Source organism: Nematostella vectensis, chromosome 6 (genome assembly GCF_932526225.1).
Source record: "Nematostella vectensis chromosome 6, jaNemVect1.1, whole genome shotgun sequence".
Taxonomy (NCBI): Eukaryota; Metazoa; Cnidaria; class Anthozoa; order Actiniaria; family Edwardsiidae; genus Nematostella; species Nematostella vectensis.
This window is the reverse complement of record NC_064039.1, coordinates 8,348,797-8,365,719: the sequence shown is the minus strand read 5'-3', so window position 1 is coordinate 8,365,719 and position 16,923 is coordinate 8,348,797. Positions and strand designations below refer to the sequence as shown.

The 16,923-nt window shown below is 42.8% G+C and overlaps 2 protein-coding genes across 3 annotated transcripts; one reads left to right on the top strand and one right to left on the bottom strand.

Moving 5' to 3' along the window:
- Positions 1 to 1,022: 1,022 nt before the first annotated feature.
- On the bottom strand, positions 1,023 to 16,017 carry LOC5508350 (heat shock 70 kDa protein 12A). 2 transcript variants are annotated; one of them, XM_032377126.2, is made up of 6 exons: positions 15,963 to 16,017; positions 15,390 to 15,455; positions 9,462 to 10,529; positions 8,211 to 8,432; positions 2,664 to 2,829; positions 1,023 to 2,282 (listed from the first exon to the last, which is right to left on the bottom strand). In XM_032377126.2, exons 3-6 carry the CDS (start codon positions 10,518 to 10,520, stop codon positions 1,177 to 1,179), a joined length of 2,553 nt encoding a protein of 850 aa, XP_032233017.2. In that variant the 5' UTR covers positions 10,521 to 10,529; positions 15,390 to 15,455; positions 15,963 to 16,017; the 3' UTR covers positions 1,023 to 1,176. The 2 variants fall into 2 exon arrangements, with proteins under 2 accessions (XP_032233017.2, XP_001628936.3); XM_001628886.3 differs by lacking the exons at positions 15,390 to 15,455; positions 15,963 to 16,017 and adding an exon at positions 10,848 to 11,555.
- On the top strand, positions 11,721 to 16,687 carry LOC5508369. The gene is made up of 6 exons (XM_032377129.2): positions 11,721 to 12,760; positions 13,097 to 13,385; positions 13,805 to 14,030; positions 14,185 to 14,401; positions 15,320 to 15,490; positions 15,975 to 16,687. Exons 1-6 carry the CDS (start codon positions 11,789 to 11,791, stop codon positions 16,257 to 16,259), a joined length of 2,160 nt encoding a protein of 719 aa, XP_032233020.2. The 5' UTR covers positions 11,721 to 11,788; the 3' UTR covers positions 16,260 to 16,687.
- Positions 16,688 to 16,923: the final 236 nt, after the last annotated feature.

Sequence of the window (16,923 nt, the reverse complement as noted above, 5' to 3'; positions counted from 1 at the left end):
ATTCTAGTTATCTTGTTTAGCTACATCTTGTATAATGTAACAATCCAAAATCCTGAAATTCAGATATGCGCATTTTTTTTGCAGGAACGCTTGAACAAATGCTTGATTTCGCGTCTTTATCGAAAATTCAAGACAATTTTCCATAGATTGCTCGCAACATTGTTGCTCTCAATGGCTCACGAAGTACTTTTTAGCGACCGACCATCTAAACTTTGAGGGGGGAAGGGTCTTTTTGGAAAAAAAAAATCTGCATTCCCTTTCGTCCATCTAAAAAAAGATGTACATGACACATGATACATGAAAGTACATGACAAAAACAATCCTGAAGTGAAAAATTCTTGCTCAACTATACTAGATCACAACTAGACTTGTGTTTTTATATAATTTTGATCCTTTTGTTGCACAATAATTTCATGCTAGCCTCCAACTTTCTTGGTATTAAACCCCTTTCCCTCTCCCCTCTTGTGCTTCATATATTCACACGAATTTTCCTTAAATAATAAAACACACACAAGCAATTTGCCAAAGCAGGCGTCAATTTGTCATTAGCATAAGGGTGAATGCCAGAAATTTCCACAATTACGATATAAACATAATATTTCAATAATATTGAATATTATATATATTGTTCATATTGACAATATAAATACAAGAAAATTGGTAAAAAAGAATATATCTATGTCGGTGCACTATACAATATTTCATTCAAGAATTTACACACGCAAGGATGTTTTGCGTCCCTTCAGGCTAGGTGTCAGACGCACCGTGAATTAATTACACGTAATTTTAAGCTGTCATGAGCGGAACAAATCAATGTAGGTCGTTCAGCTTCCTTTCGCTTGTAGGCTATATGCAATGAGGGGCGGACCTAGGATTTCAAAATGGGGGGTAGATAATGTCCGGCTAGACAGCCTATAACTGATCCAGTGGTTCTTGGTAAGTCGCTACATATATCTCACAATTCTTCACGCTGAATTGGATTTGCCGCGTCAGCAAAGTCAAGCTGGCGAAGGAACCAAGCTGGCGAAGGAACATGGACAGTACCTCCCGTCCCTCAGACATTTATTTTCTTCAAACAAAGTGACTTTTCGATTTTTTTCTACTCAAAAAGGGGGATGGAAATCCACCCAATCCACCACCCCTGTATCCGATCCTGCTAATGGATGAATTCCCTCTCTACAAGAAATCTATTGTCGCCTTAGTGTCCTTTCCCGTCAAAACGTCGACCGCTGACACCTTGATCTCTGTGTCACCGAATTCCATGGAGGCCTGCAGCTCGCGTGGCTTCATGGGATCACTCCGCGCCACCTCAGGCATTTCTATTGTGAGTTGTCCACACTTCCGGACCCCAGGGTCGGTGACAAACGTCACTTCCTCTTGCTCAGTACAGTAGATAGTTATAGTGGTTGACCTACTTGATGGCTTGGCAGGGGCGTAACTCCTAACAACTACCTCCCCCACAGTAACGGGCTCATCGGCCGTAACGAACTTATCAAAAACATCCGTACACCACTCGATACCATTCTTACGAACAAGTTTCGATCGCGGGTGATTTCCGGCGACGTATCGATTGAGAACACCGACGCCATACGTCATGGTAGCTCGTCGAACTCGGATGACAGTCGGGTCTAGACCGAAAAGTACAGCTCCTTTGAGTATCGTTAGGCCTACGTCATGTGGTATGATGACCCGTAGAGTGGAGGCGAATGCGTCGCGAACTGCAGATTGCAGGAGTGGGGACTCCGCAAATCCTCCCACAAGAAACAAATACTTGATATCGCGTACACCGTCTTTTGCGAGCAATTCCCGAATGTGAGCAGTTATAGCACTTAACACTGGTTTAAATAAATCACGCATTGCTTCCGGGGCGATCCGGAGCATCCCTTGTGAGCTCCATTTCACATCCCGATTCCCAGATTTTTTTACTAAAGACTCGATGGATGAACCTTTCCCATGCTTTTTGTGGTAGTCTATGAATACATAGGGAAGTGAGATGTTCAGAGGGTTCGTCTTGGTGAGGTTTGCCGTGCGCTTTTTAGCCTCGAATGCGATCATTAGGTCCACCCAGCCTGCAGGTCGCTTGGCCTTGAACTGCTCGATGAATTGTTCACCGAAGATCTGTTTCAGAAGTCTCTCGAACTCTGCGTCAACGGCGGTTGCACCGCATGGGCCACCTGTGGCTTTGTGCAGCTCCTTCAGGTTTCCTGTGGTGGTGTCGAGTTCGTGGACGGTCAAGTCTACGGTTCCTCCGCCACAGTCAACCACCGCGTAACGGGTTATTCCTGGGGGAAAAAAAACATGAGTCAACCACCGTGAAACGCGTTATCCCAGGAGAATAAAACACGAGCCAACCACCGAGTAACGCATTATCCTTAAAGAATAAAAAAAACGAGTCTGCCACCGCGTAACGCATAATCCCTGGAGAATAGATCATGAGTCAACCGCCGCGTAACGCGTTATCCCTGGGGAATAAAACATGACTCAGCCACCACGTAACGCGTTTTCACTGGTAAATAAAACACAAGTCAACCAACGCGTAACGCGTTATCCCTGGAAAATAAAACATGGCGTTGTAAACCAGCACAGCATCGAGTCGATATTGCCTATGGTTTGTTCTGTGGTTTACTTTGCTGCTGATTTGATCTCTACGGAACAGTTTTTACCCTGGAAATCATTTTCGACTTGCTCGTCACTAGTCCCCGTAGAGTGTCGTTTTGACTCGTCCCACAGGCAGTCCCTGATGCGTAACTTCCGGCAGAAGATAGATGCAGCTTCCGGTTCCAAGGCAATCAGGATTCGGTCGGGGCACTTGGTAGTCGCTAAGCCAGCCTACCAGGATATGGGTTAAATGTGTTAGTTATTTGAGGCTGGCATATTATAAGCTGACATTATATAAGACAGAAGTAAACAATATTTATACGGTGGTGGAATAAACCTTTGCGGGGTGTGTGTGTGTGACTTTTATGGACTCCCAATTGAAAGCTGTCAGGGCTAAAAGCAAACACCTTCAATGTATTTTTTCATCTATTTGCCTTTTCTAATCTTGTCCTGCTAACAACATCTTTAAATATTTGATGGAGTAGGCATCGGCAACTTTGGTCCAACCATACTATCAAAAGCACGGAACTATTTGGAAAGGAGACTAGTATAACAAGCCTTTCGCCAAATAGTAATCGTGTTTAAAGCCATGATTTCGGAGGCTTTGTTTTTTGTTTTTCTTGTCACAACTGCCGGCGCCTTTTTTGCCATGCAATGGAAATTTGGCATTTGTTGCGGATTGAGGAGAGGCCATTATCAGTGGAGATCAGGAGGAAAACCACCGTCTTGACATCAAGTATAGTAAACAAAAATGGGAAAATTGGCCATGTAGAAATTAAGCATAACGGAAAACTATTTATCATTATCTTTTAATCAATTGGGTTGGACGTGCATTTGAAGAAACTTGATGGAAACAGTTCATCGTTTGGGAAATTACTTTTCTTTCATCTTACTCAAGAGACATATGGACGATTTCTGAAGGGGATTTCACAGAAAGTTTTCTACATTGTTATCCTTCTGGACATCATCCAAAGAAAGTCAATACCGTTATCTGTAAGCTTGGTGCTTTTAGTGAACAAATCATAACACAAAAAAGGATTTTTATGCTATTAAAACCTTAAATGGTTAATTTGCGGCCTCAAAAGTCAGCAAAAAACGAAAAGAACAGCACAAGCTAAATCGTAAAGCCTAACAAATAACTTATTTGGTGCAAGTTAGCATATGAATATGATCACATGAGTAGAACGATGAGAATGTTTGCTCTATAACCTGTCTCGAGAACAATGCATCATTTGCAAGCTTGCATATGCCAGTTCTCTGATAGACTAGAGAGGCTCTTGCGCATAGCTTAGTGCTCTGGCTAGAAGCCAAGGAAGAAGCAAACTTTATCTTTCTCCTGCACAGAAATTAACCTTAACGTTGCCTACCGCAGAAAGGAAACAAAATAAGGTGAGCAAAGTGCTGAAGAAGGAAGAGACCTCTTGATTGGCTGGTAAAGAATGGCGTTTCTGGAGATGGTTCTCCTTGGAGCGTTAATTTCTTGTCTGAGTTTTTTGGATATCTACATTATGAACAAGCTATGCCTGGCAACTAAAGACGAGAAGATATATCATGTACCTGTGTCATCGACATGTTACCCTGTTCGCTAATCACAGGAAGGATAATCCTTCAACTTTTTACAGTACATTTTACAGTAAAACGGACAACAACGATTTTTATGGTAAAAAAGACAATATCACTCACATAACAGGCAAAGGTCTTTCCTAATGGAGGCATAATAATAGTATCAAAGATTGCTTTATTATAAGGGCTGGAATATTTTCTTCTTTCATAGTATTAGTTTATAATAGATATTGTTAATCAATATTCTGTTTACAGCGGAATTTTCATTTTATTGGCAAGCAAATTATTTAGACAGAAGACATATTTATATTATGTGTATAGAAACACCCGCAAAGTAGTGCTAAATAATTAATAAGGTTATTTATTATCCTAGTGCAGAATTTAGCTGACGCATACATTCACAATGCGCAACACAATATAGTAAAATGGAAAAGGCCTTGACAGTAAAATCGCTAGAATGTTTGTTGTAGAACTGGTAGCATTAGGAATAGTTGCATTGCTGACTACACTCGATATTTACATCATACGGAGAATGCTTGCAAACTGCAGAAACCTGAACATTGATAAGGAAAAGCCACAAACCCCACAAGGGGAGGGCTCCTACTTGCTTTGAACGAGCAGACCGAAAAGAAGCCACAAATCCCGCAAAGGGAAGTCTTAGACTTGCTTTGGGCGAGCAGTTATTGGTGTTAGAGACACAATAAGTAATTGGTGTTTATAGCAGTAGGCTGTGAAATGAGAAAAACAATCTGAAATCGTCAGAAAAAAGAAAGATGTTGGAGGAGATCCAACATAAGTTCTGAGACAATACAACGTTGTGATGGTTTTCGAGAGAAAAGGGAAGAGCGAGTTTGCATCATTCGAAGCCAAGGACTATTCCGCAGGAAGGATGCGAATCTGCAGAAAAAAAATAAAGTGAAGCTCGCCCCCTGATTTGCAAGCCACCAAAATGGTTCGAAGTGTAAGAAGAAAAATCAAGATAAGAACATTCATTTGATGGAAATACCTGCTCATTGTTATAAGCTTTAAATGCGCAATCTTTATTACGTGTTATTGTTGATTATTTTTAGTATCTTACATATTAATTAAATAAAGTTATTACTCCATATGACGTCGACCTGTTTGTTTTTACCCAAGTTGAGAATTTGAAAGGGGAGGAAAGGGGAGTTTCTCACTCAAAAACGGCAGTTTCATGTTGAAATCGAACCCAACCTATATAGTTCCATTTCAAATACGTTATTGCAGAGAGAAAAATAAATAATACTGCCTTTTTAAACGTGGTCGCCGCAATAAAAGTCGAATTCTGCTGTCAGTAATAAAAAAAAGTCTAACAGATTCAATTCTACGTAGTCTTAACCATACTAGTTCTACCTGGAAACGTGATAGTATAGTTGATTAAATCCCATTTAAATTGTTTGTCGTAATTTGGCATCGGTCCATCCCGCGAAGCCTTAGTGGTAATTACGTGGACTAATCAAATAAGAAATAGAATAATATTTATCGTTTAAGGGGAGTTGAGTTGTGAAGTTACATCATTTGCGACAATGATCGTGGAACTCATAGCGGTAGCTTCTCTAGTGGTTTCACTCCCAGTGGAAGGGTACATTCTCAAAGGCATATGTAGCGGGAACGTCACCCCTTATCCCAACTTCATTTCCAGGGGGGCTACAATCCGGAGACAGAATTCCTCGCTAGACATCGAGCAATAATAACGTCATCCAATATCCCAACTTCACATTCAGAGAAAGCCAAGCATTCGCGGGAAAGAGCTCCTTTCTAGAACTCTAGCAATTCGAGGTCGTTATCATTAGACTTGGACTCTAATCCTTATTTGCATGTAAATAGGTTGTCTTTGAAAAAGTTGGCAAGTAATCGTAATTACGCAGTACTATAATGGTCTTTGAGCTCGTCTTCGTTGGCGCTATAACTCTATCCACCCTTTTGCTGGAAGGTTTACTTTTAAAGAAAATCTTTTCGGAGTCTGCATCAAGGAATCCGCCAAAATATCTTTTTGGTCCTTTTCCTACAAGGTATGGCTTTGTACAGACAAGGAATACCAATTCCAAGGAACAAGAACCTTGAATTGCGCGCAGAAAGACAAACAAAGAAGTGAAGCGGAGAAAGGATAAAAGGAATAATGACTTGAAGGAAGACTGGTTGCACGGGGGATGTGATATTTACTTTATATTCGAATGCATTCTCTTATGAATGCAGTTTATTCGCACTAATACACCACTGATGAAAATGTAAAGAAAAACCTCGTGTACTTTTTTATCATTTTGACTGGAAACATATCTGTTTGGAATTCAAGTCAAATACACCAATACGGGTGCTACTTAGACCGTGCATTTCCTGTGATGTAACGGATTTTACTCTAATTTTATTGATTTTTCGCACTAGAATTAATTCGTAGCTGGAATTTTATCTGGCTTTAATGGGCACTTTTAATAAAATTTCCTAAAAACCATAAAAACTCAAGTGTTTAAGAATTTCATCAGGAGCCGTGTCACACACTTGTATCTGTTTGACAGTTTGACCTGCCTGCTGTAAAGCACGCTATGTTGTGTTGCCGTACAGGTAGTAGCTACAGCGCAGGCGCCAGTCATATACCAGGTTGGTTCTCACTTGGACGTAAGCGTAAGAGCAACGCAAGCTTTTTTCCGGTTCTCACTGGAACGTAAGCATATAAGCGCGAGAAAACGCAACTGCTTGATTTTCCTTGCGCTTGCGCTTGTTTGACCGATTCTCACGTGTGTTGCGCTTCCGTTTGCGCTCACGCTTGCGCTTGCGTCCTAGAGAGAAACAGCCTTTAAAGAAAATAAGCAGTTCATTGCCGATGAAGTTTACCTGAGGCAAATCGGCTAGGCCACGCTGGTGAGTGCTATGTCACGCGGCAAGTCACGCAAAGTAACGACAGACTGTTTTTATTTACTTTATATTTTATACTGATTACCTGCCAATCTTCCTGAACTGAATGAAACAGTTTATTGCGTTTTGTTAAGTTAACAAATTCATGTTGATTAGGTAACGGAATATTTTTGAAACGGGATAGTGGAGAGATAAGAGTTGACCTCTAAGAGGGGGCGTAGGCGTCCTTCTTGAGGTAATTGAGACGTTAGGAATCGAGAACCAATTCACGTTCTGTAATCATTGCCTAACGGCAAAAAGTTGGGTCTGACTTAACGAATAGTTTACTATCATTTAGGTATAGTGCACCTTTAGCGTGGCCAGGTAGGAGTTTTAGGACAGAGCGAATGAAAAAAAAAAATGGTGGAACGCTGTCAATAATTGTAACCACGTGTGAAACTTGTCATGCGCACTATCAAAGCAAGCATGTAGTGTGTTACCACCGTAGTCAGTAGTAACCATGCAAACTCTACGTAATCCACAGCAGTCCAAGGGTAACCAACTGAAACACCCACGCAAAAAAGTCGCACCTCGTACTCCCATTCGCTAAGCCCTTATCAAAACGAAGCTAAAAGCTTTTTCTGGATGTCAAGTGTCGGTTATCCAAAAGAACAATCCGTCAATACGGCCGGAAAGCCCGGTCACACCTTATAAGCCGTCAGTCTTGTAACAGCGAAGAAGTATAAAACCAGTACCTGTACCCCCAAGAAAGTCTCATTTCGCTGTTAATCCTAACAAGGATGCAAAAAGGTGTCCATTGTTGAAAAAATGCATGGTCGTGTGACAGCGTTAATTGCGCGACTAGGCGCAATTTTGTATAACTAGTTTTCTTTCAAAAAGTTCACATACTTCTATTATGCTAGGCCGACAAATGTTCTATCACAACAACAGGCTAGACACATATCGATTTCATCTCATTAATCGTAGTACACTACTATTTTATATATCGCTTCCAATAATATCCCCTCGTCCTTCCCGTCGATTATTTGAAAGAGCAGGGTGATTAGCTGCCCTGAACTACTGGGAAGAGCTAACAATATCATTGGCTTTCACAGTTTGAGCGAGTGATAAGCACTTACATATACAAACAACTGAATGTTTTAAAACTGGGGATTGCGAGGGATTGTGGGTCAGACGGTTACCTCATAAGCTGCAGTGCGCATAAACTGTTTAGCCGCTGCTCTCCATATCGCGGGCACCGTAATCACCCATTGGATATCCTCCTCAAGTATCTGTGTTGCTGATTGGTCGGTTAACTCTTCGATCACGTGATCCTTGAAAAATTTGAGTGCATGCGAAAATACGGTGACCGCTTTGATGGATTTCCCATTGGCCGCCTTGATCTCGGCTGACTTGTGCAAATCCTTTAAAAAGAAATAACAACAAACGACCATTCATGCATAACGGGTCAGTGGTGTAAGAGTCGGTGATAGAAATAAGAACATATCAAAAGGCGCGGATCGATCGAATGGCTTTCGAATAATCGGCCCAGAAATGGTTCAAATATCTTACACATTTTAAGGGCGATTAACACTCTTTCGATGTTCAGAGAAACATAGGTAGGGTTTGTGTATAGAATTGTACACAGAATCTTTCAATCGGGTCAATCGAGCTGCGCACGGAAACCAGCCTTTACCCATTGGATCCCCCTCTAAACTCAGAAAAACAAACTATTTAGCAATTAGCTTAGCAATATCACTTAACAAATAATTACTCTTGAAATGTTTGCTAGCAATAATAACCTAGGTATAATGATTTGTTAATGAACGAAACTAATATATCACACTTTCAGCCCATAATTGCGTTCTTAAGACATGTCTAATAAAGCAAACTTTTGATCATGTGTTTTTCGCGATAGAAAACAATATTCTAAAGGGAAATATTTACTTTATATCAAGTAAGAGTAGCGACATTAAACAAGCATTACATACTCTTGGTACTTAAAGGGTTTACCCGCTTTTTGGGATATTTAATTCGCCAGATCAAGGGATACCGACTGTTACTTATTGGGTACAGACTATGTTCTCACCACTCGCCACAATAATGAGCGCAAAAGTGGCCGCTTTGTTTTCTCACTGAAATGGAGTAAACCTGTCACTGAACAAGACGCAAAGTCTGCTGTATCCCCCGCGCTTTCCCCACCTTAATTTCTGCGTTTGATCGAGACACGAAGTCTGCTATATCCCCTGCGCCTCCCCCATCTACCTTCTGCGTGTGCGAGACACAAATTTGATATATTATGCATATGATCGACAGATCAAGGCACGAAGTCTTTTTTATCTCCCCACCCCTTCCCCAACATATGTACTGCTTGTGATCGAGACACGAAGCCTTCTATGCTATGCGTGTGATCGACAGATAGAGGTACGAGGTCAAGTCCGCCCCTTACCTACCCTTTGCGTGTGAAGCGCCATCTTGAACTTCTCAAAGTAAAGCCACTTGCGCGACTCATCTGGCTCCAGGTCGTGGTAGAAATCCCTCGCGCCGAATCCGAACGAGTGAAAAGAGCCGTCGGGTCTGAGAAGAAGGGTGGTGGGTGTCTTCTGGTTCGACACCCCAGGGTCCCCTCCCTCCCACCTTCTCATCATTTGAATACTCTCGGGATTACTAGTGAACGCGAATGCGTACCCGCTAAACGTGGTGCCAAAGTCAATAGCCACCACTACGAAGTACTTGTGCTGGTGGAAGTGAAATCCCGAGTCTCCCGACAGCACGGCGTCGCGTGCTAGGGACGGGTCCCTGGGGAGCCCAGAGTCACTAGATGCGGGGGAGTTGCTAGAACTGGTGCGGATTCCCTCAACATTTTCTACCACAGACTCCATCCTTGTGCTTGTAGACACTCTTGGACCATCTCCAGGCATCGTTAGATCACTTCGGCTGCTTTTAGGAGACGCACTTTCTGATTTCACTAAACATGAGGTAGAGACACTAGGCTCTCTGTCTTCCTCGACGATCGCGTCCTCCCCGTCAACAGTGCTTGTGTTGGAGAGCGAGCTGATTTCACTGGAGTGACTATCGCAGTGGCTACGCGTGGAATCCACCCGTTCCCTAGCCTCGTACGAGTATGTCTCCCCTTCAGCCGAGCTCGAGTCGTAGTTATTGTTATCGTCACTGTGAGTATCAAGCTGTGCAAGGTCTTTAATCAGCGTGTCGGCTACCTCAGCGAGAGAGGCCGAGCGAGCGGTGTGCGCGCCGGCAGAGAACTGATGCCTATTACCCACGGTGCATTCCTCGAGCAATTTTTTCTCTTCGTCACTGAGCGGGATATCAAACGGTGTTGGGACGTGATTAGAGAGAGAGCCGGATGAGAATAGATTAGCCGATGGGTCAATATCAGTAAGGCCAAGTTCTTGACGAATGTCCCGCAGCTCTTGGTCTGTCAGGGACGCGTTCAGCTCACCGTCTGAATGTTCTTCTTTGACACGTGGCGAACCTCGAAACCCCGGGTCCATTTCTTATTCCTGATAGGCAATGTAATAGGCGATGTCATTAATGGTATTCTATAATCTATTGGCACTTGTTATGGCGTGGTTATCGTCAACATGTTGTAACGATAGCAAAACATTAGCAATGATGAAGTAAGCATCGCCATTTAGTTCGCAAGGAGAACCCATTTACGGCGCGCGTCATGTTTTTATGCTAGCACATCTTCGCTTACGCTTTTTGCATGCAAGATTGACTTCACTGTTGTACCCCAAACACCTCTATAAAGACTCCTACAACAAATTACCGCCTTGCCTGCTTTTGTACTTGTTTTGGTACTAAATAAGGGGGAATACCTTGATGTCTCTGGAATTTGAGTTCCGTAGAAACCACTCCAAAGCTGTTCAAGTTGCTTGAATGCTGACAAAGATGACCCAGTAGCAAGCTAGATTGCTTTGAATGCAAATCACTCCGCTCTTTTTAATCGGAATGCAATAAATGATACCCTTTTATTGACACTTGCCTTTTGTTATTTTTGAAAGCGTCAATAACCAAATAGTCTAAACAAGCGCCCGCACTCGCAGTTTGCTTTTGCCGAAGAACGAAAGCAAATAACGATAAGATTTTATTCTGATTTCAAGTTTAAAGTAATACTTCATACAATGTTCGAAAGCTAATAGCATCTATTTTTAAAAACCTGTTATAAGAAAATTCACTCAAAAGTTGGATCATTGACAGCTTGGGGACTAACTGATTACAAGAAACGCATACCGAAACGGAAGCAATAGTTGTTGAATTCTGTATAACGAAAAATAACAGCCTACATATAATCGAACAAGTAAATTTACCTCATATGAAAAAATAACTTCAAATTCAAAACTAGTGCTTTGTATAGATGGATACAAGTTAACAACAAAGTACTTAACCGCAACGAAACGAATTTCTATTAGATTGAGTTTGACGCGAGTGTGTCACTGAAATGGTTTCTATGGCTTACAAAATATGCAGCAACAAGATGTCAACATTCATTAATATTCAGAGTTATTGGTTTAGTGTACAACAATTTGAATGGGAATATCAGGCGACGTAAAACAAAGACCAGCTACCTCCAATCATAGACTTGAGATGTGTTTGTCTTTTTGTGTGCGCGAAAGAAATGACTCGACCTTACACGGAGCCGCTTTGCATACGCTTTCAAGGCGACGATGAGTTGCTAATGAAACAATTTCTTCTGTGTAATAGGCCGAGACAATTACACGGATTTCAAAAGCACAATTGAACGACAGAAAAGGTGTCCATGATGTCCGAGGCGCAGTCGGGTGTAGCGGAGGGAGGTCTATCGCCACGAACAGGCCGCTCTAGTCGTTCGTGTTCGATCCCTGTGCCGGGACACGCTGACCATCATTGCGACAGTCCGAGACGAAGTTTCGACGCAATGACGAGTCAGACAGAGGAAGACCGCCTCGCCGATGGACGACTGCTAGTCCTGAAAGTCATCGGTAAAATTAACCTGAGAATAGACCGTCGAGAGTACGATGATTTGAAGAGTATTGTCAAACAAATACCAGGAGATGTTTTGGTGCTGATTCTAAACAAGCTTTCCATCGACCGCCTTTATCAGGATGTTCCCAGCAGTTTAGGTGTTGTGGCAGCAGTGTACCAGAAAATAAGCTCTGACTGCGGGGATCGCTTCCCAGTAGGGATTTTACGAGGGGACGACTTCATTCACTATCTCGTGCGGTATTTTTCTGAACTCCTCAAATTTAATGATCAAACCTTCTCGAGCGCGCGATCACGCGAACACATCAAAACAATATTTGCGATATGCTTGCAAAATGACGAGCGTCTGAAAGAGAGGCTGCTATTAAGAGTAAAACAATTCGCAAGGGTACTAGAGGGTTTTGCTGAGCATACGTTAGTAGAAATAGTCAGTCGATCCGCATCTAAGTACTGTCTTAAGCTTCACGAAGCCTTAAGGATAGAGATGGAGCGTGCGACTGCGCACTATAAGGTCGCTTTACACAGGTTTAACGAGGTGTTACAGAGGGTATCACATCAAAATATCGATGTAGCTCACGCCGGAGCTAATAAGGAAGAACTCGAGGAGCGAACAGCGGAGCATATGCGTCTTCTTACACGCAAGACCATAGAGGATCGTCTCTTCTTCAACCAATCCGTGCTAAACGCAGTAGATAAAGGCGCAAGGGGACAGGTTTCTGTCACGCTCTTAGCGGGCAAGCTGGAGTCGCGCGTCAAACACGATAAAGAAGTAAGTCAGATTAGCAGTAAGAAGGCCGCTGTGGCGGTAAAGGGTGTCGCGTTAGTTGTAAGGGGGTAAGTTTGGTTGTGGTAGTGATTAGGGATGTCGCGACAGGGGTAATAGGGGTGCGGTAGGGGTGAAGGGGGTCACTTTAAGGTTAAGGGATAGGTGGTAGGGGTAAAGGGTGTCGCGGTAGTGGTAAGGGGGGTTGCGGTATGAGAAAGAGGCTCCATAAACTCAACTCCGGGAATCTGATTGTCATTGATATTATCAAACTTAAAGTAGTACCCCTTTCGATCAAACCGCATACTGCATACGATCAAAAAATACTTTAAAACACTCCAGGTACTCCAAATAGTTAACCATCTGAAGAAAGATTTCGGCTGCGTACATGACGAGGACACAGTTATAGCGCTGCTGGAGCGATTCCACAGCGCGTACGGGATGGTCTACCAGCTGCTCAGCGAGTCTGAGAACGGGTCTTACTCAGGGGGGGAGGAGAGGAGCATCCCACCCAAGCCCAGGTACGAGACCATCAGCATCTCGCTGACGGAGGGATCCCTGGACGGACTGGATGATGCTGCCAGTGACACAGACGTGTTCGAGACGGTCACGCAGCTTGGCGATGACGTAGGTAAGGGTCGGTGACGTCAAAATTGTAAAATGGCGTTACGACGCGCGTGTAAGGGCAATATGTCATTTGGCTTAATGATTTCATTACACGTGCAAGAGTGAATCAAAACACGGCGTAAGGGAAAGTCGACGACTATCTGAATTGATTATGAAAACGTGTGCAAGGGTTGATGACGTCTTATGTTTAAGAGTTGATGACGTCATGTTTGTAAGGATTGATGACTTCATGTGTGTAAGAGTTGATGACGTCATGCTTGTTAGACGCCACTGGTGTTTGTAAATGTTGATGACGTCACGTGTGTGTTTAGCTTGATGACGCCAAATGTCATGTGAATGACGTGCGTTGGGTTGATAACGTCACGTGTGATGTGAATGACGTAGTAAGCATGTGTTGATGGCGTCACGTGTGACTTTTTGCAGATCTTGACGGCATCAGTTCAGCACTAAGTTCCACAGACTCAGAAGGCGGAACCAGCCTTGCGCCGAAGGACCGCAAGAGGAGCCGCGCCAGGAAGATGTCAAAGCGAGCGAGTGTGGAGGAGCTGGTACGGACCAGGAAGGAACTGGAAATGAAGGAAAAAGAGCTGCAAAAAGCACAAGAGACCATCCAACAAATGAATGAACGGGAGCAGCAAATGAAAGAGAGGTAAGCGAACGTGTAAAATAATGCTTCACCTATGCTGCGCCTAGAATATAAGTGACTAGTTGGCTTTTGTTTAGTTGACTCGAGTGATCAGTTCTGTAAAGCGTGAAAAGTTTCCATCTGATAGAACTTATCATACTCACGATGTCCTTTTCAGACTTGCTGATCAGGCTCAGCGGCAGCTTCGTAAAGGTGGCAAGTTCGAGGACTTGTCGGAAGCTGATTACCGTCCGACCAAGCTCGTAGAGGCTTACGATAACCTGTATACGCAGACTCGTGTTGAGGCGCTGGATGGAGTGGAGGAGCTTGAAGTTTTTGATCGACTTGAGGACAGCACGGACATCAAGGCCAAGCTTCTTTTTTCTGTCGTTGTGGTGAGTTTTTTAAGACTACAATGATGCAAAAACTGCTTTCGCTTTTTTATTTATTATTTTTTACTGCATAGGTTGTTTAACGTAATCCATTCCCTCTCGCGCTTTCCCCTCCCTCCCAGAACAATGTTGTTTAACTCAGGCTGTCTTTCTCAGAATTTGAGCACGGTTACATCTAACATTGAAGGGGGGGGGAAGGGGGGTTTCAATGACATTGTCTTGGAAAGAAAGCTAGTTTGACTAACGGTAGATATCGATAAATCCGCCTTTTTTAGGGACGCGACAATTAGTTTAGTCCTGCATTGTAGCTTCGTAGCGGTGATTTAAACGCTTTTCAAAGAAGAGACCAAGAATTCGGTTTGATGTAGCTTAAAATCCTCTCTATTCAATAAGGGCAGCGAGGACGAAAATTAAGTGTTCAAACTTGTGTTTATTCGCGCTGCAAGGAATGTGGAGATGCTGAATAGCCACAGAACTGTACACATAATTTGCCTGGCTATAAAGACTGATTACGTCACGCCAGGATGATAACATCACGCTATGGAGATTGGTGTTTACGTCACGTTTTGAAGATTACATCATGCCATAAAGAGGAATCCGACTATGACGATTTATGAGACGCTGGGAGTACACTGAGAGTTACTACTCCAGGAGGCGTGGACCGCTTAACTTATTATTGTATTTTATTATATACCTATAGCTATTACAGTTCTTATATTATGGTATATATATAGTTTATATACATTACAATATTATCCTTTAAACATTTAAACAAACCTATAATTCACCTTTTGCTGCAATACGTCTTACACGATTATATTAATATATGGCCTGAGGGGGTTTAGGGGTTTAGGGGTGAGATCTGCGGGGCTTATGGAAATTTCATTGTGCTAACACAAAAGGCATGTGCTTTTTTTACAGGTAGCTTTTCGTACTGTGACGCGAGCACTGTCTGACAAAGTCCACCGAGTCAAGAAGATTCTGGACATACCTGAAGAGCGGCGGTCCCAGCAAGCAGAGGAGATCAACGAGCAGATATCAGCGTACTTCAGAAGCTCTGCAAGTAATTTCAACATTAACGGCATCAAACGGGTTAGTGTTGCACCTAGTAACTCTACTTACTCAACAGCAATATCACCAGACCTCATCACGAGGAGACAAAGCGACCTCAAAGCGTTTCAGGCGCTTAATCAGCGTTTGACGGAGGAATTTATTTATTCATTCATTCACTCACTCACTCACTCACTCACTCACTCACTCACTCACTCACTCACTTACTCACTCACTCACTCACTCACTCACTCACTCACTCACTCACTCACTCACTCACTCACTCACTCACTCACTCACTCACTCACTCACTCACTCACTCGCTCGCTCGCTCGCTCGTTCGTTCATTTATTCAATTTGTTTGTTTGTTTATTTATTAGGGGGGTGCTGGTGAATGAAAACATACGTGTGGCTGACCAGGGATCTTTAAATATAATAACTATCTTTAATTTTGAATGAAAAAAATCACAGAGATATGACTTTATACTAGAGGTATTTAAACAAACTGACTCACTTTCTTCCCCAGGACGTCAGCTCGCAGTTGTGGAAAACCCTGTACGACTTCCCTGAGCTGCAGGTTTGCATGAAGCTTCAGCTTTTTATCGAAGAGTGTGTGGACGTCGCGTGGAGGTTATCGGTGCAGACCCCGCCCATGGTGATCGAGTACGAGAGCACGGTCTTCTCCGGAAAGAAGCATACGAGATTCTACACCTCTGATATGGAGGCCGACAATATCAAGTTTTATGTGTGGCCGGCACTCATGGACAAAGACAACGAAACAGTGCATTACAAAGGTGTCGTAGTCACGTGACACAACTATGTGTGACCGTCACTGATGGACAAGGACAACCAAAAATAGTGATGTTATGTTTAGTTTTTGGACAAAGCAGTTTAACCTCACTACAAATGTATTTCAAGATAATGTCCCAGGCTTAAACCGTAGCCAAATCTAAACAATGACCAGGGCATACTTCTTATACTATCCTATCGCCCGTGTTTGAAGGGTAAAAAAGAAAATTCTACTAAATGTTACTTCATGAGAGGTCCGGGAAGACAAAGAAGAATCACCGGTAAATGGCTTAAATGGATTTGGTCACACGCGATCAATAGCTTGGTGTGATATAGCTCGGCCTAAGATGCTTGAAAAAGTCGAAATTCAAAGGCCTTTGGTCAGGTTATAGTACTTTTATGTTAGCTTGTTTAAAATGGCTAACGAATAATTGATAAGTTGAAGATGCATTACTGTCTATTTATGTTTATTGTTATATTTTTTTTAAAATTGGACCATACCTGCGCTCTGAATCATCGTATGGCAGCTTAAGCTTTAAGGGCAGGCTGGAGATTTTCGGTCCCAACACCGCTATCTAGCAAACTAAGCATACAAAGAAACCTGAGGCACCCTCGCATTTAGGAAGGCAACAACCATTTTCCCAGCACTATCTTGTTACGCGCCACGCACAGCCCGCTTTAGATCG

What these genes read in the sequence shown, in the direction of transcription:
- LOC5508350 (XM_032377126.2), bottom strand. Translation starts at nt 10,520, where the DNA reads ATGGACCCGGGGTTTCGAGGTTCGCCACGTGTCAAAGAAGAACATTCA. An exon ending in TGGCGCTTCACACGCAAAGG is followed by an intron (nt 8,433 to 9,461) that starts GTAGGTAAGGGG and finishes TTCTTTTTAAAG; the next exon opens with GATTTGCACAAGTCAGCCGA. An exon ending in TGCGCACTGCAGCTTATGAG is followed by an intron (nt 2,830 to 8,210) that starts GTAACCGTCTGA and finishes ATATCCTGGTAG; the next exon opens with GCTGGCTTAGCGACTACCAA.
- LOC5508369 (XM_032377129.2), top strand. Translation starts at nt 11,789, where the DNA reads ATGATGTCCGAGGCGCAGTCGGGTGTAGCGGAGGGAGGTCTATCGCCA. An exon ending in GCAGCTTGGCGATGACGTAG is followed by an intron (nt 13,386 to 13,804) that starts GTAAGGGTCGGT and finishes GACTTTTTGCAG; the next exon opens with ATCTTGACGGCATCAGTTCA. An exon ending in ACATTAACGGCATCAAACGG is followed by an intron (nt 15,491 to 15,974) that starts GTTAGTGTTGCA and finishes TTTCTTCCCCAG; the next exon opens with GACGTCAGCTCGCAGTTGTG.